Source organism: Callionymus lyra, chromosome 5 (genome assembly GCF_982586985.1).
Source record: "Callionymus lyra chromosome 5, fCalLyr1.hap1.1, whole genome shotgun sequence".
Taxonomy (NCBI): domain Eukaryota; kingdom Metazoa; phylum Chordata; class Actinopteri; order Syngnathiformes; family Callionymidae; genus Callionymus; species Callionymus lyra.
Genome location: NC_141822.1, coordinates 18912494 through 18936223, shown reverse-complemented (window position 1 = coordinate 18936223; position 23730 = coordinate 18912494). Strand labels below are relative to the sequence as shown.

At 41.0% G+C, this 23730-nt stretch overlaps 1 protein-coding gene across 1 annotated transcript in view; it reads left to right on the top strand.

The window, feature by feature from the left end:
• bcr (BCR activator of RhoGEF and GTPase) overlaps positions 1-18979 on the top strand; it is a 74777-nt gene extending 55798 nt beyond the window's left edge. Inside the window, exons 9-23 of the mRNA XM_087791339.1 lie at positions 6881-7002; positions 8078-8243; positions 8372-8491; positions 8665-8740; positions 9948-10052; positions 10315-10389; positions 10736-10833; positions 12437-12568; positions 14691-14750; positions 15020-15129; positions 15951-16090; positions 16235-16369; positions 16439-16544; positions 18034-18196; positions 18273-18979. Of these exons, the coding sequence (XP_087647465.1) occupies positions 6881-7002; positions 8078-8243; positions 8372-8491; positions 8665-8740; positions 9948-10052; positions 10315-10389; positions 10736-10833; positions 12437-12568; positions 14691-14750; positions 15020-15129; positions 15951-16090; positions 16235-16369; positions 16439-16544; positions 18034-18196; positions 18273-18362 (1698 nt within the window). The 3' untranslated portion in view covers positions 18363-18979. The remainder of the gene's footprint in view (positions 1-6880; positions 7003-8077; positions 8244-8371; positions 8492-8664; positions 8741-9947; positions 10053-10314; positions 10390-10735; positions 10834-12436; positions 12569-14690; positions 14751-15019; positions 15130-15950; positions 16091-16234; positions 16370-16438; positions 16545-18033; positions 18197-18272) is intronic.
• The last annotated feature ends 4751 nt before the right edge of the window (positions 18980-23730 follow it).

Here is a 23730-nt window from a genome sequence, read left to right as displayed (position 1 = left end):
TGATGAGGGCGACGCTGTGTTTCCAAGCGTAGAGAGAAACATCACAAACATTTTTACCTTTAACCAACCTTACACCAACATAAATAGCTAGTTTATAGATAAACTTTATTGGAGGTCTCCTTCTTGAAATTGCTTTCCAGCTCACAGCAACACAGACGATAGATTCATAAAACAAGAACAAGAACAAAGGGTAGTAAAAGAACAAAAAGATAAATAACACAAAGAAACTGACTCCTTTAAGAAACATCTTAAGACGTTTCTATTTGTTCAGGCTTTTCCTTGATTTTCTGGAACTCCTGTTGTGTTATCAGTTTTATCTTGACCCTTAAAGTATATACTTTATTGAATATTGTTTTGATTGTTTAAGCGCTTTGTGACCCTGGTCTGGAAAAGCGCTATACAAATGAAAATTACTTACTTACTTACTTACAAAGACTAACACAGAATAGAATCATCTTTTCACTTCACTCCTGCCCCCAAACTCAGAATGAAACAATCTAATAGCACGAGGAACTTATGAGTCCCTGAGTCTATTAGTGTTGCATCTGGGGAGGAGCATTCATGCATAAACTAAATTACCACAAACTTTGTATGGAAATAAACCACAATACTAACTTAATTCAATTGATTTTGATGTTTTTAAAAGGACACTATTTGAAAATGAGCCCGAAAAAAATGATTATATTTAATTTAATTGAGAAATATAAAAAGAATATCAAGAATATTGCTTTAAAATCCCCCTGTCTGGAGGAGCCAGAGCACATGTGCTTCGCTCAGGAAGATGACGTCACAGCGATCCGTCTCTCGCCGACACTCAACACCCTCCCTCCCGCTGTATGGATCCACTGTGGCGGTGTGTGGTGTTATGGTTACCACCAATCTGCAGCCTAAAGCACAGTCGATGTCCTTATATGGTCACAGCAGCGTCGGCTGGTTGAAGGGGTGATTCTCACGTGTGGTTTCCCATCCCTCTTTTTTTTTCTTTTTTTTTTTTTTTATTCCCCCGGCCCACGAGCACACCCACCCACCCGTCCCCCCACCACCACCACCACCGCCGCCGCCTCCTGTGTCATCCCTGGAGATGACGTGACGCACATGACTGGCTTCCTCCTGATGGATAGCTGGCGTGACGCGGCCGTACATAAAGCGCAGTAATGAGCCACCGGTCGAGGGCCGCCGATCGGATTCCGAGTTAATTATTCATCCAAAAAAAAAAAGAGGGGTTGGGACTGAATGGGGCAACCACTCCGGCACCACCCTTTGCTCACAGGGGGGTCATTATTGCAACCTTCCCCAACACTCACACACACACACACACACTTTCTCTGCTTTTGAACACACTTTCATGGAAAAAGGCAATATCAGTGAATCCCCTGCAGGTTCCTCATCTCCTCCGGTCCACTTCAGCAGCAGGCATCAAATATTTATCGTGGATACATGAAAGCAGCAAATGGAAATCAATAGGGCTCATTATATTGCACCTCACTGTAGATATTGTATTTAATACGCCCAAGGTTCTTGTCTGACCCTCGCTGACTAAACAGCAGTATCGATCATGTAACGCTAACATCCAACGCTAGTCCAGTGATTTTTAGCTCCAGTCCTTTTATTTATGTTGAACTGCATTATTATGTTTGTTTAAACATGATCGTCTGAATTTTAACTATAAAATGTACCATGAATGCATGATTAAACAGGACAAAAAAGTGCTGTTACAAACCTGGGTTGGTGTAAGGAGATGGATACATTGATAGTTGTGTATAGATGGATGGATGGATAAATGGTTTCAAAGGGACCTTAGAGAAAGGAGCAACTGTTGAAAAGGGATCATTATTATGAATTTCCATTTAATTAAAATAGTTGTTGAATTTAAAGTGTAAAATAAAATAAAATATGTATTCCAACATTTATTTAGAAAGGTACTAGAAGGATCTCAAATCAACAATAATTCTCAAAATCAAATAATTAAAAAAAAAAAACCTTTTTTTTTCATCATTTATTAGACTACCGTGTTCAGGTTCAACCTAAGAAAGCAACAAAACTGACCCAATCTTCCTCCATATTTGACAATATAAATAAAATGTATTTTTATTGTTATTATTATGGTATGCAGCACAGAAACAGAAAGGTTGCAGACACAAAGCAGTTGTAATTGGATTTCATCATCAGTATCATTCAGACATATCAACAATCTAATTTGATGTCGGGTGGATTGACCTGTAAAATATCAAGATACTTAGCTATTAATCATGTTAGTTTTTTTTTTTTATTGTAACTAAAATACATACAGACAGTTTTAATATTTCTTAAGGCAGCTTGTTGCATTTTGAGTTTTTTATCTTACGTGGACAATTGGTTTCATTTTGAACAGCCGTTCAAATTTATTATTTAAACTATATTCTTTGCTATGAAAGGCGCATTAACAATCGAAAACAATACACATTAAAATATATACTTTAAAAGATCAAGACACATAAGACAAACTCAGGAGTTCCAGAAAATCAGGGAAAATCCTGCACAAATAAGAATGTCTTAAGATGTTTCTTGAAGGAGTCAGTAGATCATCAAACACAGAGAGAGAGGAAGATTGTTCCAAAGCTTAGGAGCAACAGCCTGGAAGGATTTCTCTCCTCTGGTCCTGAACCGTGTTCAGGAACCATCATCAGATTCTGATCCACAGACCTCAGAGCCCGAGCTGGGGTGTAAGTCTGGATCAGATCACTGATGTAAGGAGGAGCCTGACCATGAATAGTTCTGAAAGTAAGAACCAAAATTATAAAATGGATGTGAGTTCTTCTACTAGAGCGAGTCAGAATTCTCGCTGCAGAGTTTTGCAGGCGAGACAGATCCTTCTTGTTAAGACATGAAAACAAACTGTTGCAATAGTCTAAACGAGAAGACACAAACACATGGATTATAAGCTCCAGATCTTGTTGTGACATAATTTTCCCAAATTTAGAGATTTTTCTCAGTTGAAGGAAACAGTTTCTGGTCAGTTTTCTAGACTTAACATTTTAAACAGTAAATGTGTTTTGGATCCAGGAATGATGTTTAAAAATTCCTAGATTACATAGAGGACTGGATAAAGTATTTGTGTTGCTTTATAGTCTTGGCAGAGGTCTGCGCTCTCTGAGTGCTTTTTCTAGTTTCTTAACTTGTTCCCTTAAATTGCATAAGTGACACTCGACACCTGTTCACTGAAGGAATGCAGCAGCAAAGTGGCCCCCAGTGGCCCCGGCCAGAACCGATAAAGGAGGAGTGTGTGTGGGCGACAAACAGAGGCGGCTTAATTAAAATGCAAATGACGCCACTGTGGAAATCTCAATTCACCTCCTCGCGCCGCTTTGTTTGCCGATGGTTAGATTTTCCTCCTGATGTGAGTGTGTTGTTCTTTCATTCTCAGGCAGCGAGAACACACACTCACACGTCTCTTAATGTCTTCCTTCCACACTCATTAGGTCGACACATCACGTGCGGATTGGATTCCTCTGGCGAAGACACAAAAAAGACACACATAAGCACCTCCTGCGAGGCGTGCACTGTATTCTAAAAATAAACACCGATCTTTTGTAAATTCATGCGATTACCCCCGTCGATGCTCTCAGCCCAGCTTCTCGTGGTCAATATTTAATCTGCGCTCGCCGCCTTAAATGTGCTCCGACACACTCGGCTGCCTCGGCATCCGGGGCTACCGATTGTCCCGCTCGGCTATAATAAGAAATCCAGAAAGTCACTTTTCCCGCTGCCAGGCTGTAACGCATTCCACGAAAATGTCATCTGATGTGCTGAGACAGCTGCTTTATTAGGGACATTTTCACCATCGCACAGCAGAAAAGAGGCTTCGGATCTCGTCCACCGTCCGACTGAAATGTGTTTAAGTCAATTCTGTCATCATTTGGAAGCCAGGGCGGTCGCTCATCTGGACCCAGAACAAACACAAGGGATACCACAAACACATTTGTTTGTTTTTAGGGCCTTCGAGTCACCTTGACCCAGAGATAACACAAGGGTTTAAAGTCATCCTATAGAGCAGCATTTTATATTTCTAAAACTAGACATCAATAATACGTCCGAGCAATTCTTTGAATCTTGAAACTAGATTGAGTTATAATATGGTTATAATATGATAGTTATAATGTTTGACTAAAGAAACTTTGGCATGGAATTAAAAAAACTAACATTATAAACGCTGGATTTCTAATGCATTTCTCCTTTTTTTGTAACATTTTGGTAGCCGTCATTTAGATTTAAAATAGACACTCAAAGTGAACTTTCTCCTCCGGAAGAGGAGGAATAATGGGGGGAAGATGGATAGATGAGAGTATTTTTGAGTCAATTTGGAATTAAGACTTGTTTATCGTGGCTTGTTATTCAGCTTTTTTTCACACTGAGTTTTTTTTTTTTTATTGTTAAAATGAACAATACATATTTAACATCTTGGTCCATGCTTTTTCTGGTTAATTGCTTTTTTTTTAACATAGAGTAGTTTCAAAAGGAATTATTTAATGTCAATGTTTTCTCATGTATCATTAATGTTATCACTATTTTAGCTATTTATGTTTATGTTTTTTTTCCTTCTGACTTGAGACTTTATAATAGAAAATAGTAAACATTTACTGTTTTTATTATTCAACTCATGGAGATTATTTTTTGTATATATTTTTTACTATATAAGACAGGGGTTTCAAAGTCAATCACGAAAGCTGTCAAAAACGTTTAGCAGTCTTGGTTACAAACCGAACAAAATATATATTTACCTAAAGCCGGAGTTTGAGTGTGATATTTTTTATTCTTCACCAAAAAACTTTACTTCTAAAAACATTATTTATATTCTTATTGTTAATAACAATCTCTGTTCCGTGTCTTATCTTAAACACACTATTTATTTAAACATTTAAAATACAATTTCCACATGAAAACAAAGACAAAGCAAGACTAACCAAGCTTTAACACTTTGAACACTGATCATTCCGAACTAAAAGGTTTTTATTTTTATTTTTGCACAAAGCCTGGCCTGCAGACAGACACATCAAGCTAGTCTGTTGGACGCGTTCTTTCATGAAATTTTCTCTCCAACTAGCAACATTCTAAATATAGACACGCAGACCAGGTTTGAGACTGACAGACGAGCCAAACAACGTAGTGCTTTGTTGTTTACTCTGCGCTGCTAAAGGGATTATGGAACATGTGGAGTGACCTCACTGACTCTCGTCGCGTTCGCAATCCAAACAGAAGAGACGGAACAGTAAACATGTCGATAAATAGATGATGGTATTATTTTTGCTTTCAACTGGATTATTTCAGTCGCCGGCAGGATTTCTGTTGGTTGATATTAATCTTTATTATTACATTTCCCTGCCTCTGTACTTAGGGAAGCATGTTTAAATTGATCAGAGCGTGAGGTAAACATGTGGAAATGGCTGAATTATTAAAGGTATTATCAGAAGCAAGAGTCGACGATAGAACAGGATGGGAAGTGATTGATCGTCGACACTTTTAAAAGAAAATCATGAATTTGTTTGGCTCACTTTCTGGTTCAGTGTTTTTTTTGTGTGTGTGTGAAAATAGCTGCGGCAGTAAATCCTTGTCTTGCCTATTATCTGTGGATTTAGATGCTTTTTTTTTAAGTGCTGACCACTGCAGACTGGAAATACATTTTGCGAACAAAAGAGAGTAAACATAATAGTAACAACAACATGGTGGTCATAATGTTTTGGCTAATCCTGAAAAAAACAATATAAATAGTCCTGTTTTTCTATTGTTCATTTAATGGCACCAATGCCATTTAAAAAAAATCTGCATTTGCGGGATAATGCATACATTTATATCAAAATATTTGATGTCTACCTGTCAAAAACTATTTAATATAAAAAAGTATAATTTTGTTATTTGACTAGAATTCGACTAGAAAAGCTAACAAGTAGTCAGGAGTGAACATTTTACAGTTAATATAAATGATTTTTCATATGCATTATTCTATCATTTTTTAATTGAAGCTTGAGTAAACACAGGTAACGACTTAAAACAGCGAATTAACCTAGAAACTTGGACCTTGGCTCCTGCATTAGTTTGATTGACATCGTCTGTCTTTGATCACACTTAAAACTTAAGAGTATCTTCATATTATCCACAACATGTTCGAGTAAACCGCTGGATTTTTAATTTGCATACAAGAAATAACAACTTAAAATGAATACATTTTTTTTTTCAGTCAAGTTTCAGTTTATTTGTTAGTTACTAATTTGGGATTTTACATTTTTACGAGTTATGAAACAAACCAGACACAAAAGAAACTGCTTTTGTAGAATTTTCCTTTTAACCTTTTTTACCATTTAGTTCTATCGATTTTTATTTACCTTTTCCTGAAATATAAGCATTTTCTTTTCAAATGTGTTACTGAATTTCACTCAAACTCTTGATGACTTATGTTTTCTACATACACAAAAGTACACAAAAGGTTGCCGCTGCTTCTTATTTTCTGCGCCTCATCACTGCCGCCACTTGGCGAGTGACAGTATTACACCGTCATAATGTAGTCTGACGTCAGTGAGAAAAACCTGAACATCTCATCTTTATCCTCAATACCTGCAGACTCCGTTCATTTCTTTATGACCGCCGGATGAGAATACTATTGTTATTGAACTGGACATTACTTGTGTGTGTATTAGTGTGTATTGGTGTGTGGCTTTTGTTTGACAGCCAGGTGTGTGTGTGAAAGAACACACTTCAGTGACCTCTGTGACCCTGAAACTGGACTGAGACGAAGATGTCATGTGTAGCTTTCATGATCTTGTTTCAATATGTTTCTCTTCACTCGTCTTTTGTTCAAATTCTAAACATCGTTTACGATTGTGACTAATTCTCAGTGTTCCTCCTGCAGAGCCGTCAGCTCCTGAGGGACAGTTTCATGGTGGAACTGGTCGAGGGAGCCAGGAAGCTGCGACACGTCTTCCTGTTCACCGACCTGCTGCTCTGCGCCAAACTGAAAAAGCAGATGGGAGGGTAAGGAAAACATAAATGAACGCTGATGTCAGAGAAAAAAAAAAACTCTTCTCCTGGAGGCGGAACGGCTGATATTTTTACGCCGTCTTCGCCAAAAACGGAGCCGACTCCTCCGCTGTCTGGATCACTGGAGGGGTATTTGTGGTTTGCAGTGGTCAGTGGCTCTCAGCGCTGGCCTGAGTGGTGTGTGGTCCAGGACAAAAGATGACAAAGGACATTTGGGGGACAAGATTTGGGGTGAAAAGTGGTTCTTTTCTGTGTGGATTTTTTTTGAGTCAACATGAGTTTCTTCTGTGCACTCTGATTTCCTCCCACTGTCTCAGCACATACAGATCAGGGGCCAAACTCTTTAGCACGTTTTAAAAAAATAATTTAATTCAGTATAAAAAAAGGGTACATTAATGCCACTAGACAATATTGAATTTAAAAGGCATTAATAAATGCATTAAAAAATATTTAATTAAGAATTATTATCAATATTTTATTATTTTAATTAGAATATCAAAGTATATTCGACTTTAAATAAAAAATAAATTCAATCTTTTAATATACAAAATATTTAATTTAAACATTCAATCAAAACAAGAGCAACTATTAAACTACTGAATGTAATTATTAAATGTGAAAGGATGATGTTATTCTATCTTAATCTTTGTATAGTTTTCTTTGTCTTCTTTTCTTTTGGAACTTTGTTCTTTTATTTGCACTTTGTTCTTGTTCTTGTTTTTATGAAAGTTATACCTTCTATCGTCTACTGTGAACTGGAAACCCAATTTCTTGAAGGAGATCTCCAGAGGGATTAATAGTATATCTATATAATATAATATATAATTAAAGTCTATCTAATGTAATCTAATCTAAGATTTGGGAGACATTTTTGGAATATGATGTCAACGTATGACATCACAAAATGGACCTGGGCTAGGAAATGGTACACACTTGATGAGAGAGATAAAGAATGTCTTCATAAATTAGAGGTCAAGCAGGTGTAAAGTCATGCACAGCGTTCTCTTCTGGTTTGTTCCTCACTCGTGTTCCTCACTCTCATGTCATCATCGATTCTCTGCCCCTGCAGCAAAAACCAACAGTACGACAGCAAGTGGTACATCCCGCTCACCGAAATGACCTTCCAGGGCCCGGAGGAACCCGAACCGCTCACCATCCCCCAGGTCCCCGATGAAGAGCTGGACGCCATGAAGGTCAAGATCTCGCACCTTCGCAGTGAGATCCAAAGAGAGAAGGTAGAGCCTGGTCGCCCCGGGAGCCAATTATATTCACGTTAAAACACAAAGTGATGACATTAGAATGCAGCGGACGCTCGCAGGATCGGACACGAAAAGTGAGTAAACGAGTGAACGGTGTCTTGCAGAGGGCCAACAAGGGATCGAAAGTCATCGACCGACTGCGGAAGAAGCTGTCTGAGCAGGAGTCTCTGCTGCTGCTGACATCTCCCAGCATGCCTCTCCGGGTCTACAACAAGAACGGGAAGGTGACGAGATTCTCCGTCCTCCTCCGTCCTCCTCCGTCTTCCACATCCCCTGCTGATCTTCCAGCTCAGATCTTACATCTGTTGAAGCAGCTGTTGAACAAAAGTGCACTTTCATCCTTTCATTTTCGTCACCACTGTTTTTCAATGAAGTCTCTTTTTTTCTTGTGTCGCAGAGTTACAGTTTTCTCATTTCCTCCGACTATGAACGTGCAGAATGGAGGGAGGTGTTGAAAGAACAGCAGAAGAAATGTGAGTTTTAATTTTGGGGTTTTTTCTATTGGAAATTGTTTTTTTTAGATTGATTCCCGTTACATTCCCACCGTGTAATCAAAGTCAGGTAGAGAAGAAGCTGTGGATTCAATTGTTTCTCACAAAATACAAGATCTAGAAATCCTTCTTATCAACTTCTCTTTTCTCTCTATGGTTTCTGACTTGAACTCGTCTAACTCAATATTACAAAGGCTCAAGTTGTCTAATGCAGTTCAAGAAAAAACGAAAAGAAGTCTTTGAACTATTTGAACTATTGAACTAAGAATTAAGAGTCTCCACCGAGTCTGTCAATTACAGACATGAAACTGCTTTTCTGTCTTTCATCAAACTAATGTCAAGGTGGGTGAGTTTAAATTGAAGAGTAAGGAGATTGGAATGTAAATCTCGCTAAGAGTTAGTTCTGATTTTAGGGAGTTTTCCAAATAAAATGTTGAATCTTTTCGTGTTGAAAAACTAGTAATAAGGGATGTGTATTGGCAAAAATCTGGCGATACGTATCATGATACAGTGTCAAAGATACGACGCATTGTAGAAACACTGATATAGTGTGGTATGTAGTATTGACCGAGTACTTCACACTAGTTCAATATTTACAGACCACATGACTCTTGGCAAAGTCGGAACTGCTTTCATTTGTTTTTAAACAGAAATATTTACAAACATCAGCTTTAAAAGCCGTCGGAGTTTACTGTATCCTCTCGTCCACAGTCATCTTGCAGGATGTTCCCTTAGCTGCAGAGGACGTGCTGCCATCTAGCGACTGAAAGTTTATTTTAAGTTAATATTTAAGTTCAAATTTGTATCTTAATTGTTAAGTAAAACAAATTTGAATGATTTTATATTACTCAAGCTATATTGAACTATAAACCATAAATGATGATTTACAAGCCAAACAAACACAAAATAAAATACTAATTATTATTCCAGTGCTGTCGTTTATTAATATAGTATCGTGGAATAGAATATTGCGATATATCGCCATATTGACATTGACGGTTCTACCCTTCCTTCTCTTTTTTTTACACTAAAATAAACATTGAGCATGTTTTCTAAGGGACCACAACTGGTATAGGTCTTTGACTCACTAGTAACCCCAGAACTAAATTAAATCGTCTGAAATTAAACAATCAGACGATTACACAGGAATAATCCCAACAAATCGTAATGATGTTGTCTTTGTGTCCAGGTTTCAAAACGACGTCCTTATCGTCCATGGAGCTCCAGATGTTGACAAACTCCTGCATCAAACTGCAGACCGTCCATCAAATTCCACTTAGCATGACTAAAGAAGGTAAGACGACGACCGATGATGATCCCGCTAAATGCGTCTCGGCAAACTTTCCCAACGAATTCCCAGAATCCCGATAAACGCGGTTCAGTCGAGGATAAGACGTTTTTGGGGAAATGTTTTATAGTTTAAAGCACTGGTTTCATCCCTTTTTTTTCTCTTTTGTGACTGATTCTTTTCCAAAGCAAACAGATCTGCATTCTTCTCTAATCCTTCCTCGCTTTCTTGTTTTTCTCCCCCCTCCGCTCACTGACTGTTTTTCCAGAGGATGAATCCCCCGGTCTCTGCGGGTTCCTGAATGTAATCGTCCACTCTGCCTCCGGCCTCAAACAGAGCTTGAGTGAGTCACTTTTTATTGTACTGTGAGCAGGAATCATTCCACTAAAAAAAAGGAGCTTGAGAAGTTTAAGATCGGATGATTTCTTCCTAAAGTTAGCATCTTCGCAGCTTTAGTGTGACCCGACCTTCAAATCTGTGGTCAAAATTTGAACCATTACCCTGGAGTGTAAGTGGGCGAAGCCGCCCAAAATGATTTAGCCATTCGACCTAAATAACCTGTTTAATATCTCATTCAAAAACATGCAAGATTATCTCTGACCCACTTATTGTTGTTAGAGATTAATTCCTTTTGTTCTTCTTATTAAAGAACAAAATATCTACTTTCTAAACCCTTTTTTGTCCCGCAGACCTCTACTGCACATTGGAGGTGGACTACTTTGGTTTCTTCTCGAACAAAGCCAAGACGAGAGTGTACCGGTACACAACTGAACCCAAATGGAACGAGGTAAGAACGAAATGTACAAGACGTTTTTATTTGTTCAGGCTTTTCCTTGATTTTCTGGAACTCCTGCTGTGTTATCAGTTTTATCTTGACCTTTAAAGTATATACTTTATTGAATATTGTTTTGATTGTTTAAGCGCTTTGTGACCCTGGTCTGGAAAAGCGCTATACAAATAAAAATTACTTACTTACTTACTTACAGGTAGAAGAAGAACGTTAATTTTTTTAATGACAAATCTATTAGTTTTCACTTTCTAGCATTATTGTCTTGATTCTATTCTTGTAAATAAGTCAAACGTAACATCTTTACACACAAATGAACGCACACAAGCGCCGAGGCCTGCAGACACACACGTGTGTAGCAGCATCACAGCAGGATGTTGTTGGTTTCAAAACCCTCTTGAGTGAGACGTCTTTTATTCAGCAAAGTGGAAATAATGTCAGATAATGAGGAGCTGCTGGTCGTGAGCAGCATCTGTCCTCGTGTTAACTGAACCGACACTACGTACCAAACCAGAGGAGGAATTCCACGAAATGAGAACGTCTGGTAAAAATATGGAATGGGTTAAAAGCTCATGAGAAGTTATTATTTCAGGATTTACAGTGTCTAGGTTGTGCGCGGATATAAAAACGGAAGCTAGCGTTTTAGCATTTAATTCAATTCAATTCAATTCAATTTTACTTAAAGTGTCTTATCATAACAAAGTTATCTCAAGACACTATACAGTTGAAATAAGACTATAGTTAATTAAGGAAAAATAGATCCCAGCAATTCAACAATTTAAACTACATGAGTAATCTGGTTTATATTTTATAAAACATCTTGAATTTATAAAATCCCATTATTGGGAGCGTTTTTATCAATAATCTGTCAAGTGAGAACTAGAACAGGTAAAAATATTTCCTGCTTATCAGCCTTTTAGTTTAAGTTAGCATGTTAGCATCATTAGCAAAACTAGTAAAGTTTAAAGCTAGCATCAAAGCTAGTAGAGTTTTGACACATTAGCAATGAGTTATTTAATCCAACTTGAATTTATTTCATAATTAAATTATATGTTATCACTTCAGATTTCTTCTAATGTTAGTTGTTTATATTTGTTTATTTTTCTGATGTGTTTGCACTGAACTTACTAAATGACTTATGTTCAATATATATAATTATGTTTGACATGAACTACATGTTTACCTTTATTTTGTTTTTCATAGTTTTTTAAAGCAGATCAAGTCCATGTCTTCTCATGAATTATATTTTAAATGGAATTACTGGTTATTCTTGTTTGTAAATGGTATGACCTCAACATGTGAATAGATTTTTATTAGTTTAAAATTTGTCAACTTAATCTTTAGTATATTTTCTATTAACAAACCAGTTTTAAAGGATTTTTATGCGTTTACTGTTCAGGTGACATGAATTTATGTTACTTATTTGATTACATGCGGTCATGAGAACTGAGCAGACATATGCGCTTGTGTTTTTCTACGTATTATCTCTGGGGCGAAGGTCCAATGACTCTGTCGTACACTACGTTTAACATGGTAATTACACTCTTGCAGTTGTTCATCAGTTCCCTGTACAGATGTCTTTTTTTTTTGTTCCCCCCCGCAGGAGTTTGAGATTGAGCTGGAGGGCTCTCAGACCCTGCGACTGCTCTGCTACGAGAAATGTTACAACAAGACGAAGCAGAACAAAGAGGATGGAGAGAGCACAGACCGCATCATGGGGAAAGGACAGATCCCGGTATGACATTACGTCATCTTCTTCCAGCAGAGGGATCATGACTCACGACAGAGTAGAACCACAGAGCGCCAGATCCATCTTAGTGAATGAATGAAAGTGTGCACGGTGTTGCTCACGGGTCTGTGAAGTTCACATCTTTTACCTGAGGGCGTTTAAAACATTGTGATGCGTTTGGCATTTGTAACAATGACGAGCGCCTGCCGCTGACGGCTTCTAATGCCGACAGTAGGAAACCTAGATTGGGGTTAATGAGGTTGCCAAGGCAACCATAGAGGATGCAAGTTCTAAAGTGGACATCAATTATCAAAGAAGTAATGGAAATTATATTGAAGCGTCTAAGCGTGTATTCAGTGATAAATTAACCAATTATGTATAAATGCATCGACATTAGAGAATGTATTTATTTTATTCCCTGGCTAGTGTGATAAAAAATAAAATCAAATACTATATTAATAAGATAAAATATGAAAATCAAAATGTCTCAAGTACGTGTGATGTCATGCATTTTCTGATACATGACATCACACTGCTCTCTGGTGCCATCTAGTGGTTGATTTATGGCCCCTTCTTTTCCAATGATGTCATTGAATTGCATCCTCAGTCATTTTAAAGAGGATTTAACGAAGGAAATTTGGCTTCTGCTGGGATTTAAAAAATGTTTGACAATTATTCTTTATTACACATTTGCTTAATGAAACGTTTTTTAAAAAAAAACGTAATCTTTTATTTCAACCTTCCTCTCATGGAAATGAATGAATGAAAAGTTTCAGAGACATTAATCAACTTAAATTGACAAGTAAAAAAATGGATAAAAGATGCTGGACTGTGTTAAAAAAATACTACTGTGCCGTAAACAAGATCCTGCTCCTACTAGTGGTGAATTTCATAAGCTGCACTATTTATTGTGAATGATGTCATTGAAAAACCTCCACCTGCACTGGCAATAAATGTTAAATGCCGCCTCGAGAAAGGCTTTTAATGTCACAATCAGAGCCACATCTTTTTACGACTCTATCCATAAACACGCTCACATCCAGACATAAAAAATATAGACACCGCAATACTCCCTTATTGTTCCATAATTCTGTTTTGAACGGGAAATAACTGAGCGAGGAATCAGGTTGGAACAGTTTTTATGCATGTTGTAGTTTCAACTAGATATAATAAGACATATCTTGACTCAGAGGGTGAATGAGTGTGAAGTCGTTTTCATGAACACTGCTTACTATCGTGGGAATGACTCCTGCTCCCTCTGGTGGTTCACAACAAGCTTTCTGTTTTCGATGATGTAATTCGAAAACCTCTTTGTGAAGTGAGAGACAGAAAAAAAAACATTTTCCCCCCTAAAATCCTGATATCTACACAAACTGTAGTTGCTTGAAGTGAAGAATAATTTCAAATTAACTATACACGCTCATTACAAAATGAACATGATCTGTGTTATAGTGTTTGTTTTGAACTCCTCCAGGCTGAGGTAATAATAGCCGAATATTGCCTTGCCCGGCCAATTACTAACTGTTGCCATAGAAACTGCATCAGTCCCTGATTACTTTGTTTAAAATAGATGTTTGATGCAGCGGTGCAGTCACTTTGTAGACAAAGATGCCTTATTTCATCACCAATGTCACTTAGTTGTTTAAAGTTAATCATTGTAATATATAAATACTTTTTTTATAATCAGATTTAACAAGATTTTGTTACTAGTTACTGATTATATTAAACAGAAACATATAGAATAACATATTACAATGTAGGTTTTCATTCCGACGTCTAAATTTAAGAACAATAATAGTCTTTTGACTCCATTTGGTTGACTTATTTTTTTCATATTTTTGGAGCTGTTGAAAGAAAAAGTAGTATAACTTGGGTAAATATTCTGCCCAATTTGATCAATTTATTTGAAAAAATAAGTTCAGCTAATGAAAAAAATCATAATTGTCCAAATAGAAAAAAGGAAAAACAGATTCAAAATCAACATCATTTACTCTGGACTATCAGGTAAACTTATATCAGATGAGTTTTGTTTGATATTTAAATCAACTCTTAAGCAGTTGAGTTATGAAATACTCTTAGTCCTGTTATTGGGTTCACAGTGTTCACTGTTCTCTTCTTTCACTTCCAGCTGGACCCACAGGCTCTTCAGGGCAAGGACTGGCAGAGAACTGTGATTCCCATGAACGGGGTTTGTACTTTTATTGTTTTGTTTTTTTTATCTTAGGAATTTGTTAAATGTGGACTCATATTTAAAAAACTATAAACATAAATCAGCTGTAAAATAATGACCCCCTCCCCCCCCCATACAGAGTGGAGCGGTCAGAGTATTACAGTTATATTTCTCAGGGATCTGGTTCTAGCTTGGAGGGATTTTTTACCGACCAAAACAAGCCTGAGAGATTTCCTCTTGGTCATTTTTTATCTGTTTTAACTGTAAGCTCATGTGTCCCACGTCAGCTCGAGGTCAAGCTGTCCATCAAGTTCACCACCAGAGAGTTCAGCCTGAAGAGGATGCCCTCGCGGAAACCCATGGGCGTGTTCGGAGTGAAGATCTCCACGGTCACAAAGTGAGTGATTCAGATCATAATCTATTGATTAGAGTAAATAAGTAAGGTAATGTTTTTTTGTAAAGTGCCTTCCTGGACCAGGGTCATAAAGTGGTTTTGTTTTTTCTTGTATAATCAAAAACAATACACAGTTAAAATATATACTTTAAAAGGCCAAAACACATAAGACAAACACAGGAGTTCCAGAAAATCAGGGAAAATCCTGCACAAATAAGAAAGTCTGAAGATGTTTCTTGAAGGAGTCAGTAGATCATCAAACACAGAGAGAGAAGAATATCTTTCCAAAGCTTAGGAGCAACAGCCTGGAAGGATTTCTCTCCTCTGGTCCTGAACCGTTTCAGGAACCATCAGTAGATTCTGATCCACAGACTTCAGAGCCCAGAGCTGGGGTGTAAGGCTGGATCAGATCAGTGATGTAAGGAGGAGTCTGACCATGAATAGATCTGAAAGTAAGAACCAGAATTTTAAAGTTGATCCTGAAAGAAACTGGCAGCCAGTGAAGAGTTTTAAGGATCGGAGAAATGTGAGTTCTTCTACTAGAGCAGGTCAGAATTCTCGCTGCAGAGTTCTGAATCAACTGCAGGCGAGACAGCTCCTTCTTGTTAAGACATGAAAATAAACTGTTACAATAGTCTAAACGAGAAGATACAAACGCATGGATTATAAGGAAGTCAGCTCCAGATCGTGTGGTGACATCATTTTCCTAAGTTTAGAGATTTTTCTCAGTTGAAGGAAACAGTTTCTAGAAGTGTTGATTCCATTAACGGCCGGGATTGTAAGAGAGAAGATAAAAATGTCCTTTTGTTTGTTTCTGTCATTAGACGAGAGCGATCCAAAGTCCCTTACATCGTCCGGCAGTGCCTGGAGGAGATCGAGAGGAGGGGCATGGAGGAGGTGGGCATCTACAGGGTGTCAGGAGTCGCCACAGACATCCAGGCTCTGAAGAACGCCTTCGACACCAGTGAGTTTCTTCTGTCATCATCATGTCGTTGTGGTACTACACAGTAAATACAGATGTATATAAATATAAATCAGATATAAGTTCTTAAGTCAGTCCTCAAAAGAAAAACAACCATAAGAACCACGATAAATCCTCCTCCTGCAGACCACAAGGACGTGTCGGTGATGATGAGCGAGATGGACGTCAACGCCATCGCCGGGACCTTGAAGCTCTACTTCCGGGAGCTGCCGGAACCGCTTTTCACGGACGACCTTTACCCTAATTTCGCCGGCGGCATCAGTGAGTGGTTGAAGCTTGTCGAAACTATGATGCTTGTGACTTATTTAGACGACGTGTTTTGTTGTGCAGCTCTGTCTGACAGCGTCGCCAAAGAGAGCTGCATGTTGAACCTGCTGCTGTCGCTGCCAGAACCCAACCTGGTCACGTTCCTCTTTCTCCTGGACCACTTGAAGAGGTAGAGACTTTTAGTTCTTGCTCCTAATGTAGCGCAGAACACCTGAATGTAAACAATATTATTGCACACTTGTGTTAAGAAAGTAAAACAGACAGAGAGAAAACATCTTTATGTACATTTAGGTGTATTTTTTACGGAGCCCAGGAGGTGACATGGATGTAATTATTTTATACTCTTGTACTTACGATACTACGATACTTTCGAAATCACGTAGTAAATGTTCATAACTTTAGTTCTTTCGTTTGATCAAATGAACAGGCCTTGGTTACAGGTGGATTTATAAGTTCACAGCTTGATCCTGTGAGTTTCCTCTAAGAAGGATTCAGTTCTTCAATATCATCGTTCTATAATAGTAATAGTATAGTAATACTAAGTAATATGAGTAAATAGATTGTAATTGTAAATAGATAATAAAAGTACTGAAGCATCATCACTTCCTCTGTTCATTAATACTGTATATATGAAGTCAGAACGGGAGCATAAGTCCCACATACTCGTAACATGAGATGTGTACTCGTACTATTAAGTTGCATTGACGTAACTGCATATTCATACTCGTAATCCAGAAGGTACGCATGTGTAATTGAAGACTTGTCGTCGTAGAACTAGAAAGTATAGTCAACGCTTGTTTTTTGGGGACTTATGCACCCGTTCTGACTTGATACATACAGATTCCAAAACAAAACCACACCAGATCGAGAAGCTGGTCCTCCTGCTACGACCTATCCCCATGTCAACGTACACACTCAAACTATGAATGACATCTAGTGGCTAAACTACAGAACTACAGTTATAAATATTTACTATGTGATTAGAAACAAAATGTAGAAAACTAAGTCAGAAAATCAAGCTTCACCATCACAACTGGAGGATATTTTTCTTTGAAGTATCGTGAGCTGGTGTGACAAAATAACACTAGATGTGATGTCATGAGATACGAGTATCTTGACATACATCATGTCACCTCCGGGGCTCTCTATATTGCCCTTTGGTGAGTTATTATCCACTTTATTTTTTGTTTTTGTACGTCACAAATGTTAAACTACTAAATCAAAATATTTTATGACTTTAGGCATGTGAGAAAATATCGATATCACTTAAATATTGCAATATTGTTTTTCATGTTACTGTATAGATATTGTTTTGAAAATATAAGGAAATAAAGTGTGTAAAATAAAATAATTTTTGTCTGAGGACGAGGGGATACAGTTGACTAAAGCGGCTTTTAAAGATGATGTTTGGACATTTTTTGGTTTCAAAACAAATTAAAGTAGTTAAGGCTTCGTCGAGAGTCATATGATGGCAACACCAGAGTCAAGTACTCAACAATACTACAAATATATACTTGTTCCTACAGTATCGTACTATATCCTATCGTTATCGTACCAACATATTCCTGACAATAAACACCTGTAAGCTCTTTAAAAACATGCTGTGTTTTCAATATTGATTCAATGTCAGGGCTCAGAGTTTTTCGTCTCTTCCTCAGGGTGGCAGAAAAGGAAAGCGTCAACAAGATGTCGCTCCACAACCTGGCAACAGTTTTCGGACCAACCTTGTTGAGACCGTCGGAGAAGGACAGCAAGATCCCTGCAAACCCGACGCAACCCATCAGCATGGGGGACAGCTGGTCCCTAGAGGTCATGGCACAGGTGAGACCTCGCCCTCTGCTGACCACCAGAATCACCTGCAGACACTACATTTATTTATTTTTTTATATTGTTGCAGGTCCAAGTGCTGCTCTACTTCCTCCAACTGGAGACGATTCCCACGCCCGACAGTAAACGACAGAGCATTCTTTTCTCCACGGAAGTATAGAGAGACACTTGGATGAGTCAAAATTTGAAGGATTTTTTTTGCTCAAAGTGAGTCGAATTGACTCTGTGGAGGTAGTTCACATTCCTGAACACAAGGGAGCGCCGTTTCACCTCAAAAAGGGTCGATCTTGAAAGTCTTAGTCGAAGTTCACAAATCACACTAAGATCCCTTTTTCCGACTCCACAAACATATCCGAGCGTTCTCTACGTGACGGTCCGTCTACAGACTTTGAATCTCACCGTCGATGATCCAGGGAGGAGTCAACCCAGAGCTGCCAGACTTTTCTTCTCTCTGCCACAGGAATCCAAGGCCTGTTTGTTTTAAAAATGTTTACAACGTAAACAGTGACCGGCTCTGAGAAATACTGTAAACGACTCGGAAGCGAATCTCCTCCGTCGGTGTCGTTTTCTGTCCTCGGTACAGCTTAAAAAAAAAACCCTGGAAGCAATATATTTTATAAGGTAGTTTGTCCGTGTTCATATCTTCGACTGGACATTTTTGCCAAAATTAACACCGTTGTACTGGTTTCTAGGAGAAAAACTGAGCAGTCGTATTTACAGCTTGTATATAAACTTGAAGTTTGTTTGTGGAACGACAATAATAATTGATGTTATTTATTCGGGGGGAAGAGATGTGTTTTTTTCTATGTGGTAGGTTTTAGCCTTGAAGTCTTGCAGTAAATTAGCAGGATTTAGCCTTTTTTTTTTGTTTAAGGGACGAAGCATCCGGTTTCATTCTGCCTCTGTACGTGTGAGTAGATCATGGCCGACGACATTTTACTGTATTTACTTTAATTGAAAGTGACCTGAGCACTCCTGTTTATTTCTCTGTGAAGAATCGACCTAAAATGTTTTTTCTTCCCTTAAAAACCCTTCTTTAGTCAGAGCCATAAACCACTTCTTTATCAGTCTGAACAATAAGGGCTTGTGTTTAGTTCAGGTGAAAACAGAAGGTCATTCGTTTTCAAAAAAAGCATTTCTTACAGATAATACCATTGTAACATCACATGACTGATCGAAAACAGGGGAATGTTTTCTTTGAGGGTCCTGTGGTGTTACAAGGTTGCGTCGCTTCAGTTGCCTGATAATTATTTCTGTTTCAAGCTGCCTTCAGTCTCTCAACAGTTGTCGTCCGTCTCACGCCGTCATCCACCGTCCAGCCTCACCTGTTCTAAAGAGATCCCAGAATGCCTCACGACTCGAACCCTCTCGTGCCTCGTACACTTTCTTTTTTCTTTTAAACGCCTGTGAAACTGGCCGTTGCCTTTTTGCTGAGGTCAGCAAAAAACACATCATCTCGGAGACTAAGACAGGACCTGGAACTTAACGAGTCTTAGTTCATTCAAAAAAATTCATCCCAAAAAAAAAAAAACGATGCTGTAGACGAAACTGTAATCGCCCGAGTCCTTATTTAGCTTTTTTCAAATTCCTGCTTTATTTATTAGTGTTGGTCTGGAGGAAGAAACTCTTGGACATCTCAAGCGGTTCATGTCGCAGACTCACGACCACTGGCTCATCCGTGACGTAGAATAAACAACACTGTGATTGTTTTCGCCTCATTTCACGTCCCGTCCTGTGAGTCCACGTTCCCCGAACGTTTGTACAATATGTATGATAGGAGATGATTATTATTGGTTTTCATCTTATTTATTGTTGGCGAGGAGAGTCTTCATGTCTGTTCCTGACGATCGGGAGCTGCATGTCCATCCGACACTGAATCACGCTGAACAAAATGAGGAGATTTTCATTTACAATGTGGCTTCTTACACTTTTTTTTTTTAAAACTGACCTGAAATCCAATAAAAATTGTTGCCCAAATGTGTAAAATGTTGTTTTTTTTGAAGGCTGAAAAAATGGTATAATTTGACCTATTTTAACCACCCAAATTCTTGGCTTGCGTGGGGGTCGCTGGTTTGGAAGGTCGAGGAGCGAGTCCGGAGAGCCAACCGCCCGACTCCTCCTCCGACTTCCGGTCCATCTAACCGTTTCTATGCGTGCCAGAAAACCTCCGCAAGCAGGTCCTCCACTGGTGCCATGCGTCCAAGTGGTCCTGTCACCCAGGGCAGCAACGGTCCCTGACTCTGGTGAGGCGGTGGTTCTGGTGGCCTGGGCTTGCGAGGGACGTTGCTGAGTACGTGTGGGGATGTCCGGTGTGTGTGACCAGCAAGACCTCATCCGCCCCCTCATCTGGGAAGCTGCTTCCCTTGCCGGTGCCCGAATGTCCATGGTCCCATATCTCTATGGACTTCGTCACCGGATTGCCTCCCTCGGAGGGCATGACTGCGGTGCTGACTGTCGTCGACAGGTTTTCTAAGATGGCCCACTTTGTCCCGCTGCCTTAACTACCGGACGCCCGAGACACGGCCGAGGCGGTCCTGACTCATGTGTTCCGTCTCCACGGCCTGCCCCCGGGATATAGTCTTGGACCGGGGACCCCAGTTCGCCTCACGCTTTTGGGCGGAGTTTTGCCGACTCATCGGGGCCCGGCCCAGCCTCACCTCAGGGTATCACCCCCAGGCCAATGGCCAAACGGAGAGGGTCAACCAAGACCTAGAGACCTCTCTCCGTTGCCTGGTCTTCGGCGCCCCCGCCACCTGGGTCAAGGCTCTCCCGTGGGTCGAGGACGCCCACAACTCACTCACGTGCTCCTCCACGGGAATGAGCCCGTTCGAGTGTGCCTACGGGTATCAACCGCCTCTCTTTCCGGATCTCGAGGAGGAGGTCCAAGTCCCGTCGGCGTTGGCTCTTGTGCAGCGGTGCAGGTCTACCTGGCTCAAGGCAAGACAAAAACTTTTGAGTTCAGCTGCCTCCGCCAAGTATGCTGACCAGCGAGTGTGGCTCGGCACTAAAGACCTCCATCTTCACCTACCTTCTCCTAAGCTCGCCCCCCGATTCATGGGACCCTATGCAGTCGCCAAGGTGGTGAACCCTGTCGTGGTCCGCCTACGCCTTCCCAAGGAGATGCACATTCACCCCACTTTTCACGTGTCAAAAATTAAACCCGCTAGGGCGTCCCCGCTGGTTCCGGCCTCTAAACCTCCTCCCCCTCCTAGGGTGGTTGAGGGTGAGAAGGTGTTCACGGTACGCAAGATCCTCGACTCTCGGCGGGTTGGTCGGGGCTACCAGTACCTGGTAGATTGGTTACGGGCCTGAGGAGTGTTCCAGGGAGCCGGCTCGGAACATTCTCGACCCCCGCCTGATTGAAGAGTTCAATGCCCTAACTAAGAAAAATGTAACATCTTCCAAAACCCAGAGCTAAGACTAATTTGCGTTTAATTGTTGTTTTCTCTGTCTTGCTTCATTCTGTGTTTCGTTTTTGTTCGGGTTTTTTTTCTCTTCTGCCTGTTCGTCCGGTGTTTCCTGTGTCCTCCTCTTGTCGGCTACATGGTGGGCTTAGGTCCGCCAGTGGCAGTCCCTTGATGGGGGGCACTGTCCGGTTTTTGACTCTGGTACGTTTTTCCGCCTTTCTGCCTGCCTGTGCCCCTGACCTGTTTTTTTGGATCTCGTTCCTGTTGATGTGTTTTCCTGGACTGCTTCTGACGATCCCTCTGCCTGCTCCTGTAAATAAAACTCTCATGTTTGACAAACAGACACTTTCTGCTCCTGGCTTTCCTTCCGCACCATGACAGAACGAACCAACCAAAGATGAATCATCGGAAAGTTCCTCCCCCGAGTCCGGCGCGACTTACCGTGAGCAAGTCGTGAGGAACGCTTCCTCCCTCGCCTAGCTGAGGCACGGCATGGAGGCAATGGCCGCCCAGCAAGTTTCCCAGCAGCAGACGCTGGGGTCATCAAGTGGCCACCATGGCAGCAGACGCTGGGGTCATCAAGTGGCCACCATGGCGGCACAGATCCAAGCTCTCGACGAACAGATGGAGGTGCTCTCCGCCCAGTTCCTGCCCCCCCGGGCCTGCCCTCGCTGCCGGGACCTCCACGACACCGGCTACCCCGTTGCCTCTGCCCAGTGAGTCAGACACCGCCACTGCCGTCGCCGCACCATCCACCGGCGCTCTCAACTGCCGCCCCTTTTCTCCGGTGACTCAGGTGAAGTGGGTGGATTCCTCGTTAAGTGCAGCCTGAACTTTGAACTGAACTCTGCTGCACTCCCGACCCAACGCACCAGAGTAGCATATATCCTTTCTCTGTTGTGCGGACGAGCGGAGGCCTGGGCCACTGCTGAGAGGAAATGGAGGAGTTCACCACGGCCCTGGAGTGCATTTTCCAAGAGTCAGCTCGATCTCTCCTCCACCTGCGGCAAGGGGCGCAGCACGTAGTGGACTTCGCCATCCAGTTCCTTATCATGGCGGCGGAGAGCAACTGGCCCAGCTCCACGCTCGCGGAGGTCTTCATCGAGGCCCTCGCTCCCCGGATCCGGGTCCGCGTCATTCCGCTGTCGCTGCCGGGGACCCTGGACGAGATGATCGAGCTGGTCACCCCCATCGAGGAGTCCCGGGGCCGGGCACTGCTTCTGCCATCCAGCGGCTCCACTCTGCCTACGCACCGCGCCGCCACATGCCCCGTCAGCGGCGCTGGTGAGTCGACACGACATCCCGCTCCAGCTGCTGCCCCGTCCCATCCCGGTCCAAGCTCTCGGCGGCCACGTCCTGAGCTGTGTGGAGCAGAGCACCCTACCGGTCCGTCTCTCTTTCGCTGATGGCCACTTCGAAAATATCCACCTCTTCGTCCTGGCCTGCTCGCCGCACCCCCTCATCTTGGGTCTTCCCTGGCTCCAGCAACACCAGCCACGGAACCAGTAATCCCCTCTCTCGATGGTTGGGTTGTGACCAGCAGTGTTTCACCTCTCTTTTTTCAAGAAGGACAGGTCCCTCAGAACACTATTAAGAACCACTATCCCCTCCCGTTAATGTCATCTGCGTTCGAGACTCTTAAAGGGGCCACTGTGTTCACCAAATTAGACTTGCGCAATGTCTACCATCTCGTTCGCATCCGCCAGGGCAACGAATGGAAGACCGCATTTAATACTGCATCCGGGCATTACGAGTATTTAGTCATGCCGTTCGGCCTAACCAATGCCCCTGCGTTTTTTCTGGCCTTGGTGAACATCGTCTTGCGGGAGTTCCTTAATCAGTTTGTTTTTGTTTATTTAGACCAGGGGAGGGCAAACTAGGTCCTCAAGGGCCGCAGTGGCTGCAGGTTTTTGTTCCAACCAACCCGCACCAACTGTTCAAGGCAGAGAAGTGCGAGTTTCATGTCCGAACCGTCTCATTCCTCGGTTATATCATTAGCCCTGGTAGAGTCGCTATGGATACCACCAAGGTACAGAAACCTATTTTAACCACTAAAACTTTAAAAAATTGTCAAAAATCGACGTGTCCGAAAATGGAAAAAAATGTCGGAATACTTAAGCA